Source organism: Poecile atricapillus, chromosome 2 (genome assembly GCF_030490865.1).
Source record: "Poecile atricapillus isolate bPoeAtr1 chromosome 2, bPoeAtr1.hap1, whole genome shotgun sequence".
Taxonomy (NCBI): Eukaryota; Metazoa; Chordata; class Aves; order Passeriformes; family Paridae; genus Poecile; species Poecile atricapillus.
Window position 1 is genome coordinate 53,185,204 of NC_081250.1, and position 21,410 is coordinate 53,206,613.

The 21,410-nt window shown below is 40.2% G+C and overlaps 1 protein-coding gene across 1 annotated transcript in view; it reads left to right on the forward strand.

Annotated features, from left to right (window-relative positions):
- GLI3 (GLI family zinc finger 3) overlaps positions 1–21,410 on the forward strand; it is a 204,521-nt gene that overhangs the window by 47,581 nt on the left and 135,530 nt on the right. Inside the window, exon 3 of the mRNA XM_058833075.1 lies at positions 19,716–19,958. Coding sequence (XP_058689058.1) covers positions 19,716–19,958 — 243 coding nt within the window. The remainder of the gene's footprint in view (positions 1–19,715; positions 19,959–21,410) is intronic.

Below are 21,410 nucleotides of genomic sequence, written 5' to 3' on the forward strand. Positions count from 1 at the left end.
TTTGTTAAAGAAAAAAGGCAAGTATGAAAGGGGTGGCGTATAAAAGAAAAAAGTGGAATAAGGAGAAAGGTGGGAAAGTAAGCTTGGAGGGGAAGAGGTAATGCAGGTATTCTTGTCAAGTTAAATTCACTTTTGTTTAAGTACTTTTATGCTAGACACAGAGCTCCTCAAATGCTAGTTGTGTAAAAATGAATGAATTTTTATGTAAGGCAGTACTTTTACCTGTTAGCTCTTACAAAGCCATTCAGCTTATGCATATAGTCAGAGAAATTATTTCCTATTTAGAATGCCCATGTTCAATCTGCATTAAAAGCAAGAAAAGTTTTGCTGTTAGTTTTCCTAAAAGCCTTGATATGTTTACTAACAGGAAGAAATGTAGCTCTGTTTTAAAGAAAAAATAGATGCAAGCCATATGTACTGTGCACGGAAGGAAGCATCTAAAATCTGGTTTGAGTAAAGAACTGTTCTCTGATCTCTTTGTAGAGCTGAAGGGAGAAGTATTTTTTTTGTTAACAATTCCCTTGCTCCAGTTTTGTTCTGTGGTTGATTTTCTCTCCAGTTTGGTTAGCTGTTAAGTGATGGTAACAGTGTTTTAAAACTCATTATCCCTCAATGGTAAATATAGCCTCTCCCAAACTGGAAATCAAACATTTTGACAATGCAAGTTAAAATTCAAAAGATAAAATCTAAATGTATGCCAGCTAAGCACAAATACTTGAAAATTTTTCTTGAACTTATAAGGCTACCCTTATTATTTACAAACACCCACACTTATAACAATTATTGAATGATTTTGTATTCCAGCAGGGGCTGCTTCAAAGTTGTCTTAATCTCTGCAAGTAAAGCAATCTATAGTTTTTCTCTCTTATTTCTACTCTCGTTTCTCCAACATGGAGAATGTCCTGGCTGTGTAAGAAGAAAGACTTCTTTGAGATGTGATTTAATTACTCCCCAGCTTTAATAACTCATCTGGGAACAGTGACAATTAACTGTCCTGTACAGTTCATCAATCTTCACCGGATCCTGGATTTTTTTTTTTTTAAACAGGTCTTAGAAATATAGGGTACATGTGCTTTTTTTTTCCCATTTGATCAGACCAGTGACAGCAGACAGCTCTCCCAACTCAAGTGATATTTCCCAGTTGTTACTTGAAGTAACAGTGATGGAGGTAGAGTGGAATACTTAAATGTTCCAAATCCTTTTTTGTCCAGGCAAACTACCTCTGCAGTGGTGAAGAAAGACACATTCAAGTGAAAATTGGAAGGGAAGGGTGAATATTCTAAGTGTTGCACTCGAAAGATTACTTGGTAAAACATTAGTGATGCCAGTTAGACATGGGGAAATTTCTTGTACTTCCTTTTTACTTCCAACATGACTGAGACCTTACCATGTTTTACACTGAGTGAACCATTTTTTTTTTTGCAATGGGAAACACCATATATTATTTGGGCAGCTGATTTTTAAGTACAGGATCTCTGGTAGTTCTCTGAGAAACTCAAATTGTGTAGCCTGAAAAAAAGCCAAAACATTTTTGTGGTGCTTTTGAAGGACCCATTCTGAGATGCCTCATTCTGCTCATTTGTGGATTTATGTCTGATAACATACAGTTCCTGCTGTGGAGAGTTTATAATCAAAAGAGCCAAAACAGATACCGACAGAGAGACAAAAGTCACAGAAGTACCAGCTGCACAACATTTGTGGAGATCCTGGTCCCTTGCATCTCCAGACTTCTGTGTAGGCACAGACTGGAATACCAGTTGTTCACTAGGACAGGCATTTTTTGGAAATTCAGTTGCTAAACACGTACAGGTCAGTAAATCGTGACTGCAATTGCTTAGTGGTGATAAAGTCTGCATAGTTTTGAAACTGAACATTTCTGAATGATTCACTGGTTTAAATGGTCTTACCAACATTCAGTACCTTTGTAGCTCAGGCAGTCAGATGTCTATAGTGAGGTATCTCTGAAGTGTGACATCTGACCCAGGGAACTGGTTCTGGAATGGGTCCATCTAGCTATCTCATAAAGCACCTTTTGTAGTCTTACAGATTATAAGGCTCAAAATGCTTGGTGTTCTCCTCTAGGCTGTAGAAGAATATGGCTGTATTGATTTGGCTGTGCTATCTTACCTTTATTACAAAATGGTAGACTGGTATATTTGATTAAAACAACCAATCAAGATGAGTCATAATGTTTGGTTGCTGTTTCAGTGCTGATGTTTCATTTTTGGTGCTCTTTGGCTTGGCTTCCTTATCTAAGCAGTGAGAGAAGCTGATCAGGTCTATCCTAAGAAACTGCATGTATCTCTGTGACTTAAGTTTTTCCAGTAAAGATTAGATGTATCATCTGAAAGTGAGAATTATTCACTGCTCTTCAAGTTCCTCTGCAATATTTGGTTGTTGTAATGAAACAGAGAATGAAATTTGTTAGCTTCAGTTTGACTACTTATGTTATTTAAAGATTAAATCAGATCAAACAGTTGCAGAAGTAAATTGAAGTTTGAATGCAGATATTATTATTATTAAAAATAGTACCTTCTATAGAAAACCATGAAAGAACAGTTTGCATTCCCCATATTTCTGAAAGTTGGACAGTAGATCCATCTTATCTACCCTTACCTTTCTGAAAGGTAAATGTCTAACTGGGTGATCTGTAGTCGGTGATGTACATTCAAAGAATGAGTCCTTCTATTTTGAGATGGCCTGAATCACACTCTGGAGTCATCATTTATTTCTCAGGCAACAATAGGAGGAGCCTAGACAACATGAGTACATTAGAGTTAGGTGAGATGGATCCTAGTTCATAACTCTCATGGTATGAAATGGCATTTCTCATCTTCCATACATTTAACTGCAGCTGTGATAGTTGGAGAGATAATTGTTCCTCAGGTATTGTCTTTCTTCTTCCTGAAAAGCATGCAAGTGGACCTTAGGGCTGTATTTTTCTTCTATCATTATAATGAGCCAGTAAAGACTGGTAAAAACGTAAAGGGAACAGCAAGAGGAAACTGAAGAAGATCTTACAGCATCTGCTGTTCTGAGTATCATGTGAAAGACACCACCACCAGTTTTCCTGTTCTAGTCCAGGGTTTGATGCTGAGAACGATGGGAGAAGGTTTCTGTTTAGTTGAGTGTGGTTTGGAGAGTGGGAGCCTTGTCAGAAGGGAGAAAAGGGGTAAGAGAGAAAAGATCCCATAAAAAGAAGCTCAGAAGAAAGGAGCCCAAGCTGAGTGTGCTGAGACTGGACAGAGAGCCTAGAGGGAGAGACAGGGAGTTATCAGGAATGGGGCACAATGACTGGCATGCATGACTGAAGATTAAGAAAAAGACATACTGAGAGAGAAGATGGGAATCACTGAGCAAGGAGGTTCTTCCCACAAGAAATAGGACAAAGAGCTTAGACTTCATGGCTAACAGTTACTGGTTAAAGAAAATGGGTCTGAGATGAGAGGTTTGTGGACTGCAATGTTGAAATAGCAAATACATCTGGGAGGAGGAGATAGTAGTGGGGAAGATGAAGCATTTTCAAAATTATGAAGGGAAAGACGGAACAGAAAACATACATTTTAGTGGAAGAAGCAGCGAGTTTGTTCTCACTAAAGCAAATTTCCTCTTTAAAGCTTGGGGTGGGATTCAACATGCAAAATTTCCTCTTATCAGCAATTGTCTGTGAACCCTTGATATGCTGTCTGTCATCTTCTGCCCTGAATGTCTTGGGAAATGATAATTTACTGAGTTTACAAGGTGTTCTGTTTGCTTTCAGAGGGTCAGTGGGTTGAATTAAATCGTCCATTTCTTATAGCTGCCATATGTGTCTTCCCATTTTGCTTTCTCCTTTGTTTTTTTTTTTTGTTTTGTTTTGTACTGTGAAGCTACATGCATGTAATTAAATAAAGGAATATTATTTATATCACAAAATAGGGAATGCCAGCATAGAATTCTTTGTGCCTGTCCATTATAGTGCAGTCTTTAATGATATGGTCACATGCATTCATCCCTTCCTTGTGTGATGACCTGAAGAAACAGACATGCAGCTGTAATTTTTCTCAATCTCACTCCCATTTTTTCCTTTTATAATAGTCTGTCACCCCCTTGGCCCACTTTTGCTTCATTGACAGTGAGGTGGAGTTCTTGGTGATAAAAATTTCTGAATTTCATTAAAATACATAATGAAGGAGGCAAAACATCTCTTTGCTACCATAGAAGGAGATGAACTCATATTTAGATAATAAAATCCCTGCTAGGACATCAGCATTTTTTATAAATGGCCCCGGAAGTGAGGAATTCACAATTCCCACCTTTTCATTTATCTACAGAAGAACTATAGAAAATATGTTGGAATTTTTGCAGTATCAATTATTAAATTGAATCTAGAGCTCTTACTACTTGGAGCAACTCAACATCACCAACGTAGAAGGTTTTTGGTTTTGTTTCTTGGTATGTGACTTGCATCTGGTTTTCAGAAAGGCAAGCATGTGTGCCTGCTAACAAGTACAGTTACAGGTATTTCTTGAGAACACCAACTGTGTAAAGCAGATTTGATGCTAAATACTCAGAAAATGTGTTCTCTGAAAGTGGGTTCTCAGGCTCTCTAGACTATGCATGTACAGCTGGGGACACTAAGTGTGTAGTCTCTGTTGGTAGTGGACAAGACCATCTCTTCACCTTGTGAGAACTGTTGTGATAAACATTTTCATACTACTAATGAAGCACTTGGATATTGTAAGGAGTGCCAGAGAAAATCCAGGAGGAAATTATTAATAGATGTGTAGGGCTGGGCTTCAGTGAAGCCTGTATATGGAGCAGAGGGGCACATGTTGAACTCCAAGATGAGAACCAGGTAGTGATAAACTGTTCATGAAACATACACTGTCCATGCCATGGGTGGTGCTGGATAAAGCTGCGGTCTTGCAGAGAAAAATGGCATGTTACTTTGTCGGAGTCTTAAAGCAGATGGTAGACATGTGATGCTGCATAGGCAACCATAACTTTGTCATGCCTTTCTCTTGTGGGCTTGATGCTATTTTCAAACTATCCTTTTCCTTGTTGTGTTATTCGTGTTCCAACAGTTCTGTGTATGCATAGATGTGTAATACTTCATAAACAGTGCATAATAATTTTGTTTTACACTTGTGGCAAAAATGCATACCCACTCTCAAGTCCTTACAGGTAAAACATTACAATTTGAGATGAGGGAGGATAAACTAATTACCTACGACTACAGAGCAGATAGTTACAGTGGTATAAGGGACTTCTGTGCTCCACAGATGAATAGCTGCAGGACAGAGTCCTAAGTGATTAAGCAGTGGTGGTTGATTTTTCTCTATCCCTCTGTTCAGTGATATTGTTGACACTGTGTTCTGTTGCCTAATGATTTAGAAACCTGCTTGCATGCCATTAAAATTTTAATTACTGACTTCTCAGTAACAAGACAACTTGATGGACCATGGGTATTTTATTGGTTTAAGGTGCAATTTGTTCCCATCTTCCTTTGGGCCCACTCCTCCATTTTTTCCTGCTTCTGCTGAAGTGAAGAGAGGTCTTGGTGAGAAGCTGAGAGGAAAGCCCTTATGACAGTGAAGCCAGCTTCTGATATAAAAGTCTGGTATTTCTGCAGCCATGCTGACTTATATAGCAGACTTTATAGTCAGTCTCCATCTTCATGCTGGCATATAGTTCATGAGTGGTTAATGAACCTGCTGGGTATATGGAAGTATCCTGTGCATTCTGTTCCTCAGTGGTTGAGGGGGATTGTGGAAGACAAATGTCTATTGAGTATTCTCTTAGTCCTAAAGAGACTACTCAATAACTTGAAAGCACTGCAGATGTTTGAATCATCCTATACTGCTGAAGCTCACAGAACCTCATGTGATTCTGTGGCACTCTGGTGCTGATTTTTTGTAAGATTTGTCCTGGAAACTTGCTCCAGATCACATCACTAGTCAGCAGCTCTGCTCAAAATGCAAAGCTGCTTGGAGTAGAAATGGACCTTTCTGGGAATTGCCTCCAGGGCGTGGCTTTCTCTCTTAATTCTCTGGTGTCTGGTACGATGCTGGCTCTGATCAAATTTTTTTTTTTTCTGGTGAGATGCTTATTGCACCTTGCTCCTTAATACATTCTTTGTGTTATAGAGAAATTACTCCACAACATCAATGCTAGAGGGTTGGTAATACAGCATCTTTTCCACCAAGCTGCTGCTTTTTTCTTGGTAGAAATCTAGTATAGAAACTCTTGCCTCAGACGAAAATGGCTTAAACCAATCAATAAGTTTCAAAGATATGTAGAATAGCTACCAAACTTCTTTCTGCCTTCCATTGATACTATTCAGTCGTGTTCCCCTCAGAAATGAGAAAAAGAATGTTGTATTACGGGAGGAGAGCCATCACAGAGTTGCATCACAGCACGCATCCTGGCATCCTGAGTTTTGTCCTGTTAACATAAAATGTTAATAGGGTACCAAAAATGCTAGGAATCCAAACTTATGCTTTTTTTTTTCCTGTCTTCTTTTCATTTATCCTGAAGTTTATATTTGTAACTGGAGATGCATATGCTATAGTTTAAGCCATGATGTTTTGCCCCGGGTAAAGTTTTATGGCATGTTTTGAGTTAACATGTTCTGAGCATCTAGTGTAGACTTAGGTATGAACTAAGCTGGTGAGTTAAAGCACAAGGGAAAGTTAAAATTCAAAGTGTTGTCCAGCTATCTACCTGCATTTTTTGTGCTGCCTTTTCTGTAGGACACCTGCTTAGTTGAGTGTGTTCACTGGTCTTTTGTAAGGTCCTGTGTGTAAGTTCTGGCACAGACTCATTTGAATGCAAATTATGAAGATGGCGTTGGAATGGTCTTCAACAAGGGGGAGTGTGTGTGATTGCTGATGGAAACCCAGATTTTTGTGGGAAATAGTGAAGGTTAGAAGATCATAAACATCTTTTTTTACTTCTTTGATGAGACAATTTGAAACTCTGTTGGGATATGCAGACTCATAAGAGTGATATATATGATAATAGATGGAATGGGTGGGAGGATGGGGGAATACAGGTGAGATAATTCACAAATGTTAATCTATTATTGACATCTATTTACATAAATCTTTATGCAGTTGTATATTCTTTTTTTTCAGTGGAATCGTGATATACAGTAATTTTTATGTAAGCTGAAGGGCAGGGATCTTATATGGGCCATGACTTTATCCAATGCACAGAAATTCAATCTCCGGATGGAGATGTCAAAACTTTTTAAATGTATTGAAGGAAAAGAAAGAAAGAGAAAACTTCGTATGTTAAGAAATGTGGACAGATAAATGGTGAAAATGCCAAGAAGCGAATTTAGATTCCTGCTGCTTTCTTGATTGGCAGGTAGTTGCAAAAACATACAGGGATACTGTGCTTTGAAAAGTTGGTGAGCAAATGCAGGCCACGGCACAGAGCTCAGTTCAGCTGTTTCTGAAATTACGTAGACACCCCTGATTTGTGCCAGTTAGATTGCTGGTTCAAGGCTTTGGTTAATATCAAAAGTAGTGTATATACTTTGATGTTAACACTCTTTAATGTCCAAGTTTACATCTTTGTTTCCATGATTTTTGAAGATAAGACCTGAAAGAGAGGGAAGTATGTCGTTCAGTGTAGCTGACAGTGGTAACCTTACTGCTCTGGAAAAGATTTTTTTTCTAGTCTTTAGAAAGGAGTTGCAACATGCAAGTCCAATATGCATTCTGCTGTGAGAAGGCTGTGGACTGTCAGTCTTTTTGCCATGAAAAAACTATGATTTCTAATGGGAATTTCTTCTTTAAAGCTAGCTGGTTTTGATGTTACAACTCTGGTGCATGTGAAATGGCTAATTGAATTTTATAGGACAAATGTGTTAAGTCTCATACCCTCTGCAAGGAGGATGTGTTAATACAACAAATGATTGTGGCACAGTTCACAACAGTCATGAATAGCTGTAGATGTACCTGGAAGTATCTAGACTACAGGTTGTCTTCTAGTTTTCATGTTTAGAAGACTTGTGGTAAAACTGGTAAGAACAATGAGATTAGCATAAAAGTATTATTCTTAATTTGATTAATTTGACAGTATGATGTGGGAGGTGTCTGTATTTCCTTTAGAAACCGTAGCCAAAAGGCTATGGTCTATAAAGGAAAAAATGAATTGTTGTTCGTGACAGCAAGATGGAACTTCTGTCCTGCACTGGGGAAGAATGAACATAGCTCCTATTTGGATAAAAAACTTCTTTGACTATTTAGCAACCTGGTGAGATACTGGTACATTTATTCAATAATTCAGGATGTTTATTAAAAGCCATGATTCAGCACTTAAGGTAGTTGGTATGAGATGGGGAAGCAGAGCATTTTGATTGAGATTTCTCTGCTGCTGGAAGAATAACAGGGGTCTGGATGGGGTAGGCCTACTGAATTCACAGCAATAACACCTTGAATGTTGATTTATTAGTTTTCTTCTGGTTTCTAGTTTTGTGTGGTTTTTTGTATTTTCTTTATTTCTTTTTTTTTTTCCCTTTCCTTCTGAGGGACGTAGTAAATAGTTATTAGTCAACAGTTTTGTATTTGTGGACAAGTTGTGCAAGTTGTGGACAAGCATTTGACGTCATAGAAATGGGAGGCACACTTTTTTTCTGGAACTGGAACATTTAATATGCATGGTGATTTGTAGGGCAGCTTTGGGTTAACTCTTCAACACATTTTGCCTTCAAATCTAAGTGGATGTTTCTGTATATAAATCAAATGGACCTTGAATCCTTCAATCACACTGTGCTTATTTGCTGTATAAAAATCTTTTTTCTCTTATGAAATCAGTTATCAGTATTTTATGCATTTGATGAGTGAAGAAGACAACGTTGTGTTGGTTACAGTTTTCCTCTGCAGCACACAGGAGTAATGGAGCTGATTATACTGCTGGGTATTGCATGCTGATTTTTTTTTTCTATTTTTCTTTGTATATAGCCAAATGAACTTTGCAGATGATTCCCTTTCCCTTCCCCAGCCTTCCTTCCATACAAATCATGCTTATTTTATGCTTTTGAGGGATGAAACTTAGTTTATTTTTCTTTGAAATGGATGTTGCCTGAGAATGTAGGTAGCCAAGAATACAAATGAAAAAAATAATAAGGAAACATTGAAATCTCCTTTTGCCAGATTGTGCACAGATGAAACCAGCAGAACCTGATTAGCAATTTAAAAATGCCCTTTTTGAGCTTACATGGCTACTGTAGTAGGAGGAGGGTGCTGTTTTAAATTGTTCTACCATTTTCTTTGTGAACATCGGAGTGTTTTTCTAAGTTGGCTGTCTTTATGATCTCAGGTGCCCATTGCATTTTGATAAATGGAAATATAAAGTATTGCTTAAGGCAGTTTTAAGCACCTAAGTACATGTATGCAGTTTAACAGTAAAAGCTTGATGCCAATATTCCACTGTCTTTTAGAACCTGTTATCCATCATTAAAAGACAAATGCATAAGTAATCAAAAAAGCAAAGTCTCAAAACCAGTTTTGCTCATCCCTGAAGCTCAATGGAAAACATTAAACATCAACTTGTTTTCATCCATGAAGTGGTCTTGTTGGCATTCAGTTCCACCCCCTGTGGGGTTGTGTTGAGAAGCTGGAAAAAGCTGGTGTGTCTCAGGCTTTCTTGTCTCTTCTTGAATGTAGCAGGCAGGGCTGGCAGGCCCTACTAGAGGCTGGAAAACCTGGCAAGAACTGTGCAGTAGAAGTGATGAAGGGAAGAAGGAGGCACTGACAAGGAAGCTAGTGAGTAGTAGTCAGTTGTCTTAATTCTTCAGCTCCATTCGTCCAAAGATCCAAAGCTTTTGAGAAGATTCTGTCCCTTAGGTGATGGGAGGGGAAATCATGGTATGAAGAATTTGCTTTGTCCTTTCCTTCCAGGCTCTCCAATCTCCATCCCTTCTTGCCCACTCGCATGCATCCATCCTGGGACCCAGGCTGCTTGCTGTGGCTGTTAGCAGTATTTTTGATGACTAGAATGTGGAGGCAGGAACTATGAGAGTGTGGCAGTATGCATCTCTGCCACAGCTTGTACATCTTCTTTAGGGGAGAAAACTGAGAAGAAAATGAGCAGAGTGGAGAAAAAACAGATTTGTCTTTGGGAAGGTCAAGATCTTACTAAGGCTTAAGGAGAGTTTTTCCTGTTGTAAGAAGTGTCTCCAGGCATTGGAGAAAGCTCCTGAGCTTTAACTTTAGAGGTAAACAGATGGTGCCTTCAGAATATATTCCTGGTAGAGAAGCAGTGTTGATAAAAGGAATATTGTGCAATATCTGTGGATTAGTATCTCTGCTGCTCTAAAGTAGTGCACTGATGTCCAGAAGATCATTCAAAGCATCAAATCATTTAGGGTACAGGGCTTGACAGTTTTACTTTGTTTGAAAACATCTTTTGCTGTAAATCTTATGACTGTTTTGCAGCATTCTTTTGAATTTTTTAGACTACTTGTGAGGACTGTGAAAAGGCTCATTTCTACATTCACATGTCCAGTCTGCCTGTGTGGACACTTATTTGCGGACATCATGTATCACGCATCCGCAGTTGGTTGGATTTTATGGAATGTCAGGTGGAGCTGAATTTGTGGGTGCCTGTGACCACACTTTTGTGTGCAGAAGTACATACACATCTGCACAGAGAAATGTAGGTGGCATCCAGATTTTGCCCTTAGAAAACTTGGGTGAAATCATTGTTGGGAGATTGCAGCCACTGTAAATCAGGGCAGAGTTACCCATAACATATTTTTAAACAACTGGTATTTTTCAGAGACCAGAAGTACAGGGATGTAATGGAAACAAAAGTCTTACTGCAATTGTGCAAAAGGATGCAGCAATAAGTAAATTTCACAACTAAATAGGTGATATCTGCCATCTGAACTGAAGGGTTGCCTGGGTTGTTGCAAACCGCTTAGTGATTTGCTAATGATTCCATTTAGCAGTTTGAACCAACCCAAGGAAAAAAGGAAGAAATATAATTCTGTTCATATGAAACACTATAAATAACTGTTTTTTTTTATTCTTTTGAGGTTAATGTGCTGTAGATGCTGCAAAAGGAGACGGTGCACCAAAGGGTTTATAACTCCTCTTTCACTCTTTTGTGGCTTTTAAGCATGGCTAATCAAATTTATATCAGGCTTCGAATGGCTTTAAGGCCTGGTCTTGCTGCTGGCTTGGTAGAAAGTGACAGCACAGAATATGTCCCCCAGTGTCTGAGTGAAATGAGGCAGTTACCCACAGATAGGCATAAACGTGCTATTAGATGGTTGAGAAGTATATGCCCCCCAAAACCCTCCTGGGAATTCATTGTAGCGCCTTTGATGTAACTAATTAGCCCGCTCAAAGTAAGCAATGACTAACAGTCTAATAACTGGCTAATGGAAGGATCTTCATAATGTTTTTAAATCAGGATCCTTTTGAGAGTTTTACAATAGGCTGAGGAGCTTTTTCCTTCTGAGAAATAGTTGCCAAAGGTCAGATACCAATGTCTGTTGTTGTCTTAGTTATATTTGACTCTCTTGCCTCTTTGAACAGTCTAGATGTTGGAGAAGGGCAGTGATCCTGAAGATATTCTGAACGTGCATAGCTTGAGTTTTAGCCCTGATCAGCAGTCCTTGAGCAAATGTTCTAGTTTGCTTAGGCTGTTGCACAGTAATTTGCAGTCTTTGCTGAATTTTGAAGGGTAGAACAGTTTTTTGAAAGGGGAAATGAAAAAGTTTGTTCTTGAAAGAAATTTTTTTTCTCATTTGAGTTTCCCAGTCCTCAAGTAGCAAAATCAAAACATAGAATTTATTATGCCAAGAAAAGGAAATGCTTTTGACTGCCTTCTAGTTCTGCAAATTTAAAAGGAGAAATGGCAGGCTACATGTTAATTTTGCCAATTAATTCTACCTCCAAATGTTTTCTGCATTATGGCTTTCTTTTTTTTCTTGTCCACTGGAACTGCAAAGCACTGGTACTACCCAGAGCCCCTTTCTCATCAAGCTAATGATAGAAAATTCCACGTGCTAACCAACATCTTCAGTGCATTTTCCAGACAGACTATTTGTGCCCAATGGTTGGAGCATTTCTGATGCTGGGCATGAATCCATCTTGCTCTACTTGCAGAAGTAGATTCACTGAATCCCCAGAATTTCAGTATGAGTAAAGCAAGCAAAATTTGGGCCTTGTAGGCGCCACAAAGGTAAATTTAAAATCTTGCCACCTGCTTGGTACCTAGGCGCAGGGTTTAGTGTTTCTCCTGCCGCAGTCAGTGTCGTCACTAACACCTAAACCAGAGTGCTGGGGGCTGCACTCGCCAGCGGTGTTAAGTATCACCGCAGTAATCCACTGTCTGCCATAAGAGAAACATGTAGCCCTGTACTGGGGAAGGGAGAAAATGGCTTTCAGCTGTTTTGATTTAAATTGTTTGTTTTTGTTATTTTAAAGCCCGTGTGGAAGCGGGCTGCGAGAGGGCTTGTTCAGAAGTTAGGCTCCCGCTTCTTCGGAGGCTGACCCTGCAAGTTGCAGAGAATTCATCCCTCCATTAGGTTCCCAGAGAGTCTCAGCCCTGCAGGTTGGGGCTGTGGCTGGGCATCGCACGGGTTCAGGCTCCACATCTTGGCTAGGTGGTGGTTCAGCTGGGCAGCTCGAGGCAAGCTTGGCCAACAGGATACTGCGGAAATCTGGTTCACGGCAAGCAACTTCGGCAGCTTGTTCTGAAGTCATTGAAGAGAGCGGGATGGCTCAAATGTCAGGTCAGTAACTTCAGGCACATGCCCAAATGTTACTCCTTTTTCTTCCACATGTCCTGCATGATCAGTGAGATGCAGGATCATGTGTAAGGCAGCCCAGCCCTGCCTCCTGCCCTCTTTGTCCATCATCTGAGGCTGAGTCCTGGGACTGACAAGGAGGTTTACACAGCACTCTGCCTTGGTGTGTAGGTATCTCTTGTGTTTCCTAAATAGGATTTTTTCAGCTTATATGAGAATTTTAGCATTTTCCTATAGGTCTGATGCAGGGATTTGTAGATGCAGACTCCCAGTTAAATACCGTAGGTATTTGCTTGTATGAAATTTTAAAGGTGTTATTTTATATAATTTCCTGTATGTCTGTTCAGCTACTGCCAGTTGGTTTTAGTTGGGAGTGGCTGGAGAGGTAGCAAGCACTGTAAAGTCATCTGGACTGAGATAAATTGAGATAAAGACATTGCTACCAACAAGGCTCTCTCTGATTTAGGGGTCTGAAAAAGTTTACCTTTTTTAAGCTGCTTTGTGCCATTCTCGGGCTCCCCATTTGTCTTGAGGAAGAGTTACTCACACATTTGGAAAAGGCTGTGAGCGATGTTCTCCTGATAACAATGCTTTGCTGGTTTAGTGTTGGAGTGGTGTGAACTCTGTACAGGCCCAGTTTTGTCTTGTCCAGGTCAGTGGGAACTCCTCCACTGACCCAAAGGAAGGCGTGATCAGGCTCTGTTTCCAAAGTCATAGGCACTGTATTGATGCACTGTGTTCTGTCCTGCTCTGTACTGTCAAAAAAGGAGATGAACTGAGCTGTGCAGCAGATGCAGCAAAAATGAATGTATGTGTCACTGGAGGAAAATAATAGAGTGTGCATGGAGTATTAGGTAGGTATTATAGGGATTGGGTCCCCTCTCTCCTTCATTGATAAATCCTTTTTCTTCCAATGAAAGCTAAAGTTGACAACAAAAAAGTACAACGTGTTTTTTAAAACAAACAAACAAAACTACAAAAGAGCTGTGTATTCATATTCCGAAGATTATAAATCAATTATTGTAAAATACTCTACATAGGATAAAGAAATAACTAAGCTAAAAATTCATTGCAAGTGGGAATAGAAATCTATACCTTTTCAGTGGTAAGCTCAGATAATGTATGTTATTCATGAGCACAAAGGTCTTGTATAAGGTATGCTTAAGCATTGCAAATAAAGTACATACAGTATTGTTATTTAGCAGATTGTGTAGCCTCTGGTGTGATTGGAGTCTATTTTTAAAACCAATTAATGGGCGTCGTCCTTCATATCTGTGTTAGAATTTCCAGAGTGCTTATTGCTCCAAATGCAGGCAAATGGCAGACTTGGGACCAAGAATGTCCAATTTAAACTATTGTACTCACCCAAACCAAAATTTTGCTTACAACATATACTGTTTTTAAAGACTGGCACAATCCTGCAGATCTGTTTCCTCCGACATTGCTCTTAAGGTGGTCAGAGAGTAGTGAAAAGTGTGTGTATGCAAGAAGGTGCAGGTACAGGTGTCCTAATGAGCCTGGCAATTGCTCTATTGCGTCATTTCTAGGAAGAAAATATCAGGTGACAAAAACTTAGACTTTCTTAAATGGGAAGGAAATTGCTTTCTTACTTAGGGGAATCTGTTCTGTTTAGAATCTAAGTAGTCAATCTTTTTTACATTCCACCTTCCCCCTTCCTTTTGGCTCACAGTATCTAAAATGCTACTTTTCTGGGAAAGACTGATATTCTGACTTCAGTTTTGTAATTTAATGATGGAGAGTTTCCTTAGTAAACCAAATTTAGAGTACTAGAATGCTTATCTTATATCCAGACCTTGAACATAAAAGGCATTTTATACCAGCAATTGTTCATTTAATGAGCAATTGCAGAGTGCAGGACGGTTAAGGGATTGAGCTATATGCACCATTATTGCAAGAAGTATTCTGAAATACCAGAAATAGGACGTAAGCTCTGATCAGGGGGACTGTGAGCACAATTACCTTCTTTTCAAATCCTTCTGTGACACTGCGGGAGGAAAAAGGACTTTGAAACTTGAAAGGAAAGAGCTTGCTTTCAACCTCAAAAGCTAGGAGGAAAGGGCTCTGAAATTTGCTCAGTATTCCCAATTCACCATTAGCCTGTTTCTTCCTTTAGCCTCAAGGCATTCTCCGCTTTTTGAAAAGATGTTAAGAAATTCAGTCACAATAGAGAGCCTAGTTTTGAACATGTTTCACTCGGTCCATTGAGGTCTGGTCTTCAGCCTTTGTGTGGGGTGAATTGAGCTGAGCAGCAATCTGGTTGGGGAGAGGTGAATGAGCAGTCTCTGTGCAGTCACAAATTCTGGCAAAGAAAAGATTACCCTTTCCTTTATTTTACAATATGCATTCCTGTACAATCCTGCTAGTGGCAATATGCAGAGCCGAGCTTGTGCTTAGGTCAATATGGAGCACTTGGTTTATAGCAACTCTTGTTAAGTTTGTCTTGTAATTGAAGCTGCTGTTGACCTTGCTTGGAGACCATTTGTAAAACCGTTTATTTAGCATAAACTGAAATAATAAACCCTCCTTCTCTTAGGCTGATTGTGATAGGGTGACATTAGTTTGATTTAATGATTAGCCGCCTGACCCCTCAGCTAGAGAGAGCCGCTTGAATAGGGAGAGTTCACTAGGAAGCACACAGGAAGAATACTAATGAGCTTGTTAAATTTAGCATGGCACCAACCACTTTTAATTCCTCTAATGGGAGAAGCACTGCCTCTGAGAGAGAGGGAGGGAGATGGGGGTGGAGGGGGGAGAGAGAAAGGAGAGAGAGGAAAAGAGGGAGGAATGCCCATGTCCTGGTAGCCAGAGAATTTTGGTCAAGAGAAGAGAAGAGCTTAGAGGGAACATCAGCCAGGGTCGCTTGGACTGAGTTGTAAGTACCTTGTTTTTTCTCTTACTCAGCTGAAGTGCTGTCAGATCTCTCATGAGATAGTAATGCTCTCTGGAAGTTGCAGGCAGAGATATGGTGATGAAACTTAATATATTAAGAGATGTAACTGGGCTGGTGTTCTCTTTTTTAAGCAGGGGTGTCTCTGAAGTGTGTTGGGATTGACTTTTAGTGTGCTCTATCAGTAGATTTTAACTTTTTTGTAAGTCGTTGACTTCAGGTGGTTTAAAGTAAAATAGCTTCTACTTTGTCTTGGTCTATGGTAAAAAAAAGCAAAAAAGTTCAACAGGTAAAGAAAGTTTAAAGGATTTTTGCATTAGGGTTTGACTTGTGCTGGTTTTTTTTAAACTGTCTGAGTAAATTAGCTGTGCAATTAAAAGTGTGTTTATTCAGGCATGCTGTCCAGTGTGAGTTTTTTGAGAAAGCTTTTTGATTGAGTGAGAGGTGCTCCATTAAGTGAGGTGCTCAGCGCTTCTAATAAAATTGGCTTCTGATCAAAATAGCAGGACTAAATCAGATATTTCTCAGTGGATGTGAGAATCCTGGATTAATGTGATCATTCAAGACTGGGCACTTCTAACATGTGTCTTTGGCTATTGGCTTGTTAAGTCAGAGAAAGGGTGTATGTGAAGAAAGAGAAGCTTATGCAGATTGCTCTTGGGCATGATTGCTTTTTTCTTTTCTTATTTAACCCTTCCCTCTTACACTGGCAAAAGGTGTGAGGAATTATACTGGAGTTCGTGGGTTGCCACCAACTTCATCTTTCACTTAGGCATTTGTCTCTCTGCAACATTTTAATAAATCAGATGTTTCTTTTGACCCCAAAGCTGACCACATCTGAAACATGAGCAGAGCGGTAACAGAACAGCTCTCGCTTATTTGGCTGTAAAACTCCTTTGGCAGATGCTGCTGGAGAAGTGGGCTGCTTGCTTACATTTTTGCTTTAGAATCCCACTTGTTGCCATGGTGGACAGTGTGTTTCTGTCAATAATTTGGCCTGGCACGCTTTGCCCGCACTTACTCTTGAAACTTTATTGAACGCTTCAGTTGAACCAGAACAAGATTAGACAGCTTCCCCCTTTTGGCACACTGGAGTGGCTCGCCTGCCGTGAGAGTCGGCAGCATTATTGCAAGAGGAGTTTCCTGCTCGGCGCCGGGGGAACTCCTGCAAACTGCTTGGCTCTTAGTGTCCTGGAGTGTGGGTGCTGTCCAGTCTCTCATCTGCCCCCTATCACAAGCAAGCCAGTGGTGGGAAGGCAATGCTTAGCGAGCTGTTTGGCCAATTAATAAGCCTTATTATTATTATTGCAAAAATGCCATCATGTTCAGTTAAATAGTTCTGGGGCAATTTTTGGGTGGCGGAAGACATACAGACACTTTTGAGTTGTAATGGCACATGGTAAGGACTTCATAATGAGGAGGGAGATTGTTGATGCAGAAGGAAAACTAGTATTGCTTTCTTTATTTCTCAAGTAACTAAAAAAGGGAAAAGCTTATTAAAACAAACCATATTTTTCCTTTCATTTCTAAGTTATTGAAAGTAGGTTTTGAATTTCATTCAGCAATTCGAAAAATCAGCCTTTTCCATAACAGTCACTAGTACCTTGATTCATGACATATGCATGTTTTAAGAATAAAAGTATGAAAGTGGAGCCCGCAGTCAGATGTCAGCTTCTTGTTGTATCCCAGGATGGCAGTTTTAACAAATACTATCTTTATATGGAAAAGTAAAAGAACTGAAATCCTATCTGATCATCTGAGTGATTATACAGCCCCACAAATCACTGTAGCTTTCTTCTTTCCGAACTGTTGTAGCACTGGTTAGCTTGCTCTACTTAAGAGTCTGTCAGAATTTCAAATGGAGTGTAATACCCTATTTTTATAGGAATTTACGTCTCATCAGTGAAAGTTCACTCTAGGTTGAAATTTAACATAAAAGACTCTGGCTAAAGAGAAACCTGATGGAAAATATATCTTTGGGGTGATTTATATATATTTTTTTTTTAGTTATACGAGCAGGTTTCTAAAAGCTCATATAAGTTTTAAAGTTTTAGTCCTCTATTTGCAGTTCTCTAACTAAAACCAGCTTCAGTGTAAAAAGTTGAAACCTTAAACCCTGCTAATCCAGAGCAGGGACCAGTGCCTGTGCATATTAATAAAAAGTAGAAAAGGGCAAAGGGTTTAAACTCTGTAATGTTGTTGTCTATTTCCATTAACTCTTTCTCCTCAGACTCAGTCCTGGAAAAGCTCTGTATGTAGAATTACTGGCTGTAAAAAGAATTCCATTGCTGGAAGATGCTGATAAGTCAGCAAACCTTGGTTGCTGTAATACTTGGAGATAGAAAAATAATTAAGTGCTCAATAGGCTATGCTGCTGAGGTTTTGTGTTGTTGCTACTTGGGGGGAGAAGAGGCAGGGAAAAAGCTGGTTAGCATTTTATTCAAAGCAATGGTGTAGCTAGTTTATTCATATAATGGCCAGGTATCTGTATGTACAGAGCCTCTTTCTAATCTGATTCGTATAAAGGCACATAGGTTGAGTTACACTGGTGTCAGGCTTGCTGAAAGTAGTCACCTGGTGAATTGCTGGCTGCTGCTTTTGCTCTGTGAACAAGTACACCAGGGAAAGGTACAAGTGAAAACTTAGCCCTGACCTCAAATCTCTGACAACTGAAATGCAATCTTGGGGCTGGTGTCAATCATTCTTCCTTGTGTGTGGGTTGTAGAGTAAGAGCACTTTAGTTTATTTCCTAAGGGTGTTTTCATTTCCTTTTCTAGTTACCATTTTTGTGCCCAGCATTTAATTTGAGATTCTTTGTGTACTTCTAGAACTGCAGAGCAACTTTGAAATGAAGAGTCTTTATCACTACTCCTTCAAGATGTATTGGTGTATGTTTGCATGTGCAGCGTGGTTGCTGGGACAAAGCTGTACCCGGAGCATTGGTATTGGCCAAGGACTACAGCCAGCAAGCAGTCATGCTTGTTTAGAGAAACATCTCTATTTTAAACCAATAATGCAACTGGAGGAGAACATTTACATTAGAGACTTAACGTACCTAGCAAAGCCCCTCTGCCACTTGGCATGTGTGAAATATACTTAGGAACATGTGTCTTGATTCTGAGGAGCAGAACCATTTTGTCTGGTTTTTGAAGGGTGTGTGTAGTCCCTAGGAGTTAAAATTCACGTGGGAGCGGTGGGTTGTTTTAGTGCCTAGTCCTGGAGCTGTCTGCAGGGAAGACTGGTAGAGCCATGGTTAGGAGGCTCTTTTCCCTTTACAAGTGGTACCACAGGCCTAGAGGCTTACTCCAAAGAAGGGCTTGGGTTTGACCCACTTAATTATTATTATTTTTCCCCCTGCTTTTTCTTCTGCCTTGTTCATTCAGTGTTTATGGCTTTGTTTGTGTGGATATGGGAGAAAGAGGTGGTTGAGTGTACTCAGCCATCCTGCACAGGCACCAGCATGGTGACACTGTCAGAGCAGGTGGCCTTGTTTGTGCCTGCCTGATGCTGCTGGTCCTGTATATTGAGCAGTTGTACCCATTTTATTGTTGCCCACCTTGGTTCTGATCACTGCTGACCTCCCTGCAAGGTTTCAGCCCCTCACACAGGCAAACCTCAGGGACCTGGAGCTGAACTACAGAGCTGTGGTGGGTGGCTGTGCATGATTTAGGCCCAGCTGGTGGGGTTCATCTTCTTCTCCATGTGAGAAATCATTTCTTGACTCCCCATCAGGGAGCTCCCAGCCTCCTTGTCCCAGAGGCAGGGAAACAGCAAGCCTCTGTTCCTGCACAATTGATAGCCTCGCTGGTAGGAGCATCAGTGCATGGGTGACGGTGATCTACTGCTCCGCTGCTGCCAGCTCCGAACGGGCGAGCATCCCCAGGCCATCCCTCACAGCCACACAGGCACCTCCTGTCACAAACTTACACCGGGAGGAGGAGGAGGGCAGCGGGGGGAGAACTTTTCTTTATTGTATTTGCTATAAATGGGCTAAAAGTGTGTGTCTCTCTTTTTTCTTCCCTTCTCTCTTTCTTCTCCCTCATTTTTTTGCAGAGGATGAAAGTCCTGGGCAGACCTATCACAGAGAGAGAAGGAACGCGATCACAATGCAGCCGCAGGGTGGGCAAGGCCTCGGCAAGATCAGTGAAGAGCCTTCCACGTCGAGTGAGGAAAGGGCCTCATTAATCAAGAAGGAGATCCATGGATCTATATCGCACCTTCCCGAACCTTCCGTACCTTACCGCGGGACGCTCTTTACCATGGACCCCCGAAACGGTTACATGGACCCTCATTACCGTGAGTATTGATTGCTGGCTCATTTGGGGATGCAAAGTTGGAAGGCTGTCAAATTTAACCTGATTTTGTGACTTTGCATCGTCCCCAGGGAGAACTGCTTTATCTGGAGGGAGTGGTGTTTGTGGTAAATGCAGTCTCTTTTTCCTGAAGTTAAAAACCAGGGTGCAGTTGCACTGCAGCTAGAAATTATTTCAGGCCTCTGCAAAGCGACTTCCACGGGACATCTCATCTGTTGCTAATCCTCCTCAGCCATCCAGGGTTCTGTTTTGCTCCACCTCCTTAATACATGAAGAAAAATGGGCCTCATTATAGAAAGCAGAGAAGGAAAATGAAACAGGCCTTAAAAATCCCTCTTTTAAAACAATGTTAAAGTATGTTACTGAGAGGAAGAAGGACTGTGCCCTGTACACTGAGAATTTGGGGAATTGGAAGGCTTGTTTTTGTGCTTTGGTACTCTCTGTTTTGTTTTGGAGGGTTTTTTTAGACATTCATGGGTGTGTTTGAGAATGCAGGCTTGATGGAGTGGTTTTGCAATTTTCTTTCCCGGCTATAGTTCCCTGAAGTTGTAAGGGGGAGGAAAAAAGGCAAATGGTTTCAACTTCTGAATTCCTGTTCAGGCATTAATAAAAAAGTAAGAAATTAACTGACACTTGAACACAGATGTGGAGTGAATTTCTCCACAGGCAAAGGATGAAGTAGTTAAGTAATTTTTTTTTCATCTGTTTCTAGTTTACAAAAAAAGAGAAAAAAGATCATTTAGTTGTGTAGTAATGAAGTACATCTTGAGGTGTCAAGGCTTGTGCCTTTTGATTATAGATTTATCACCCAGTCAGGATACAGATTTGCCATTTAACCTTTCAGTCTCCAATTCCAGATGATAGGCTTAAGACCCACAAAGAGAGTGCAGTCTGTATTGGTTTTCTGGTTTTTTTTAACATCATTCAGAAATTTTAGTGTTTTAAGGCAAAAGGTCATTAGCCAGACGACTGATTAGTGAGGACAGCTGATTAGTGCATGTTTTTTTGCTAAAGAAAGTGCCAGGGATAAAAGCTAATTTTATCCCTTCATTAGTTGGGCTAGCAGCAAAGGGGAATGTTCACTCATCAGGGTGCAGATCAAAGTATATCTTGCACAACCTTAAGTCTCACCAACCTCCTTCCTTCAAAAAAAAAAAAAGAGCCTGATTGTTAATAAGGATGGAGGTATTATGAGAAAATGAACACTTGTTGTCTGTATAGTTTAGATCAGTATTTAGGAAAAAGTCTGCAGTTAAGCTTTTGAGCACTTTCTCAGTGTAGTCAGTGCGTTTTTGTACACCCTCCTTTCCTGCTCTCGTACAGACCTGCTCAAACCCTCAGGGGGAGTTACTCATCTCTCAGTTGAGGTGCATGTGCTGCAGCACACCAGTGGCAGACTCCTGCCAGAGAGGCATGAGTGCAAACGCTGCTCATG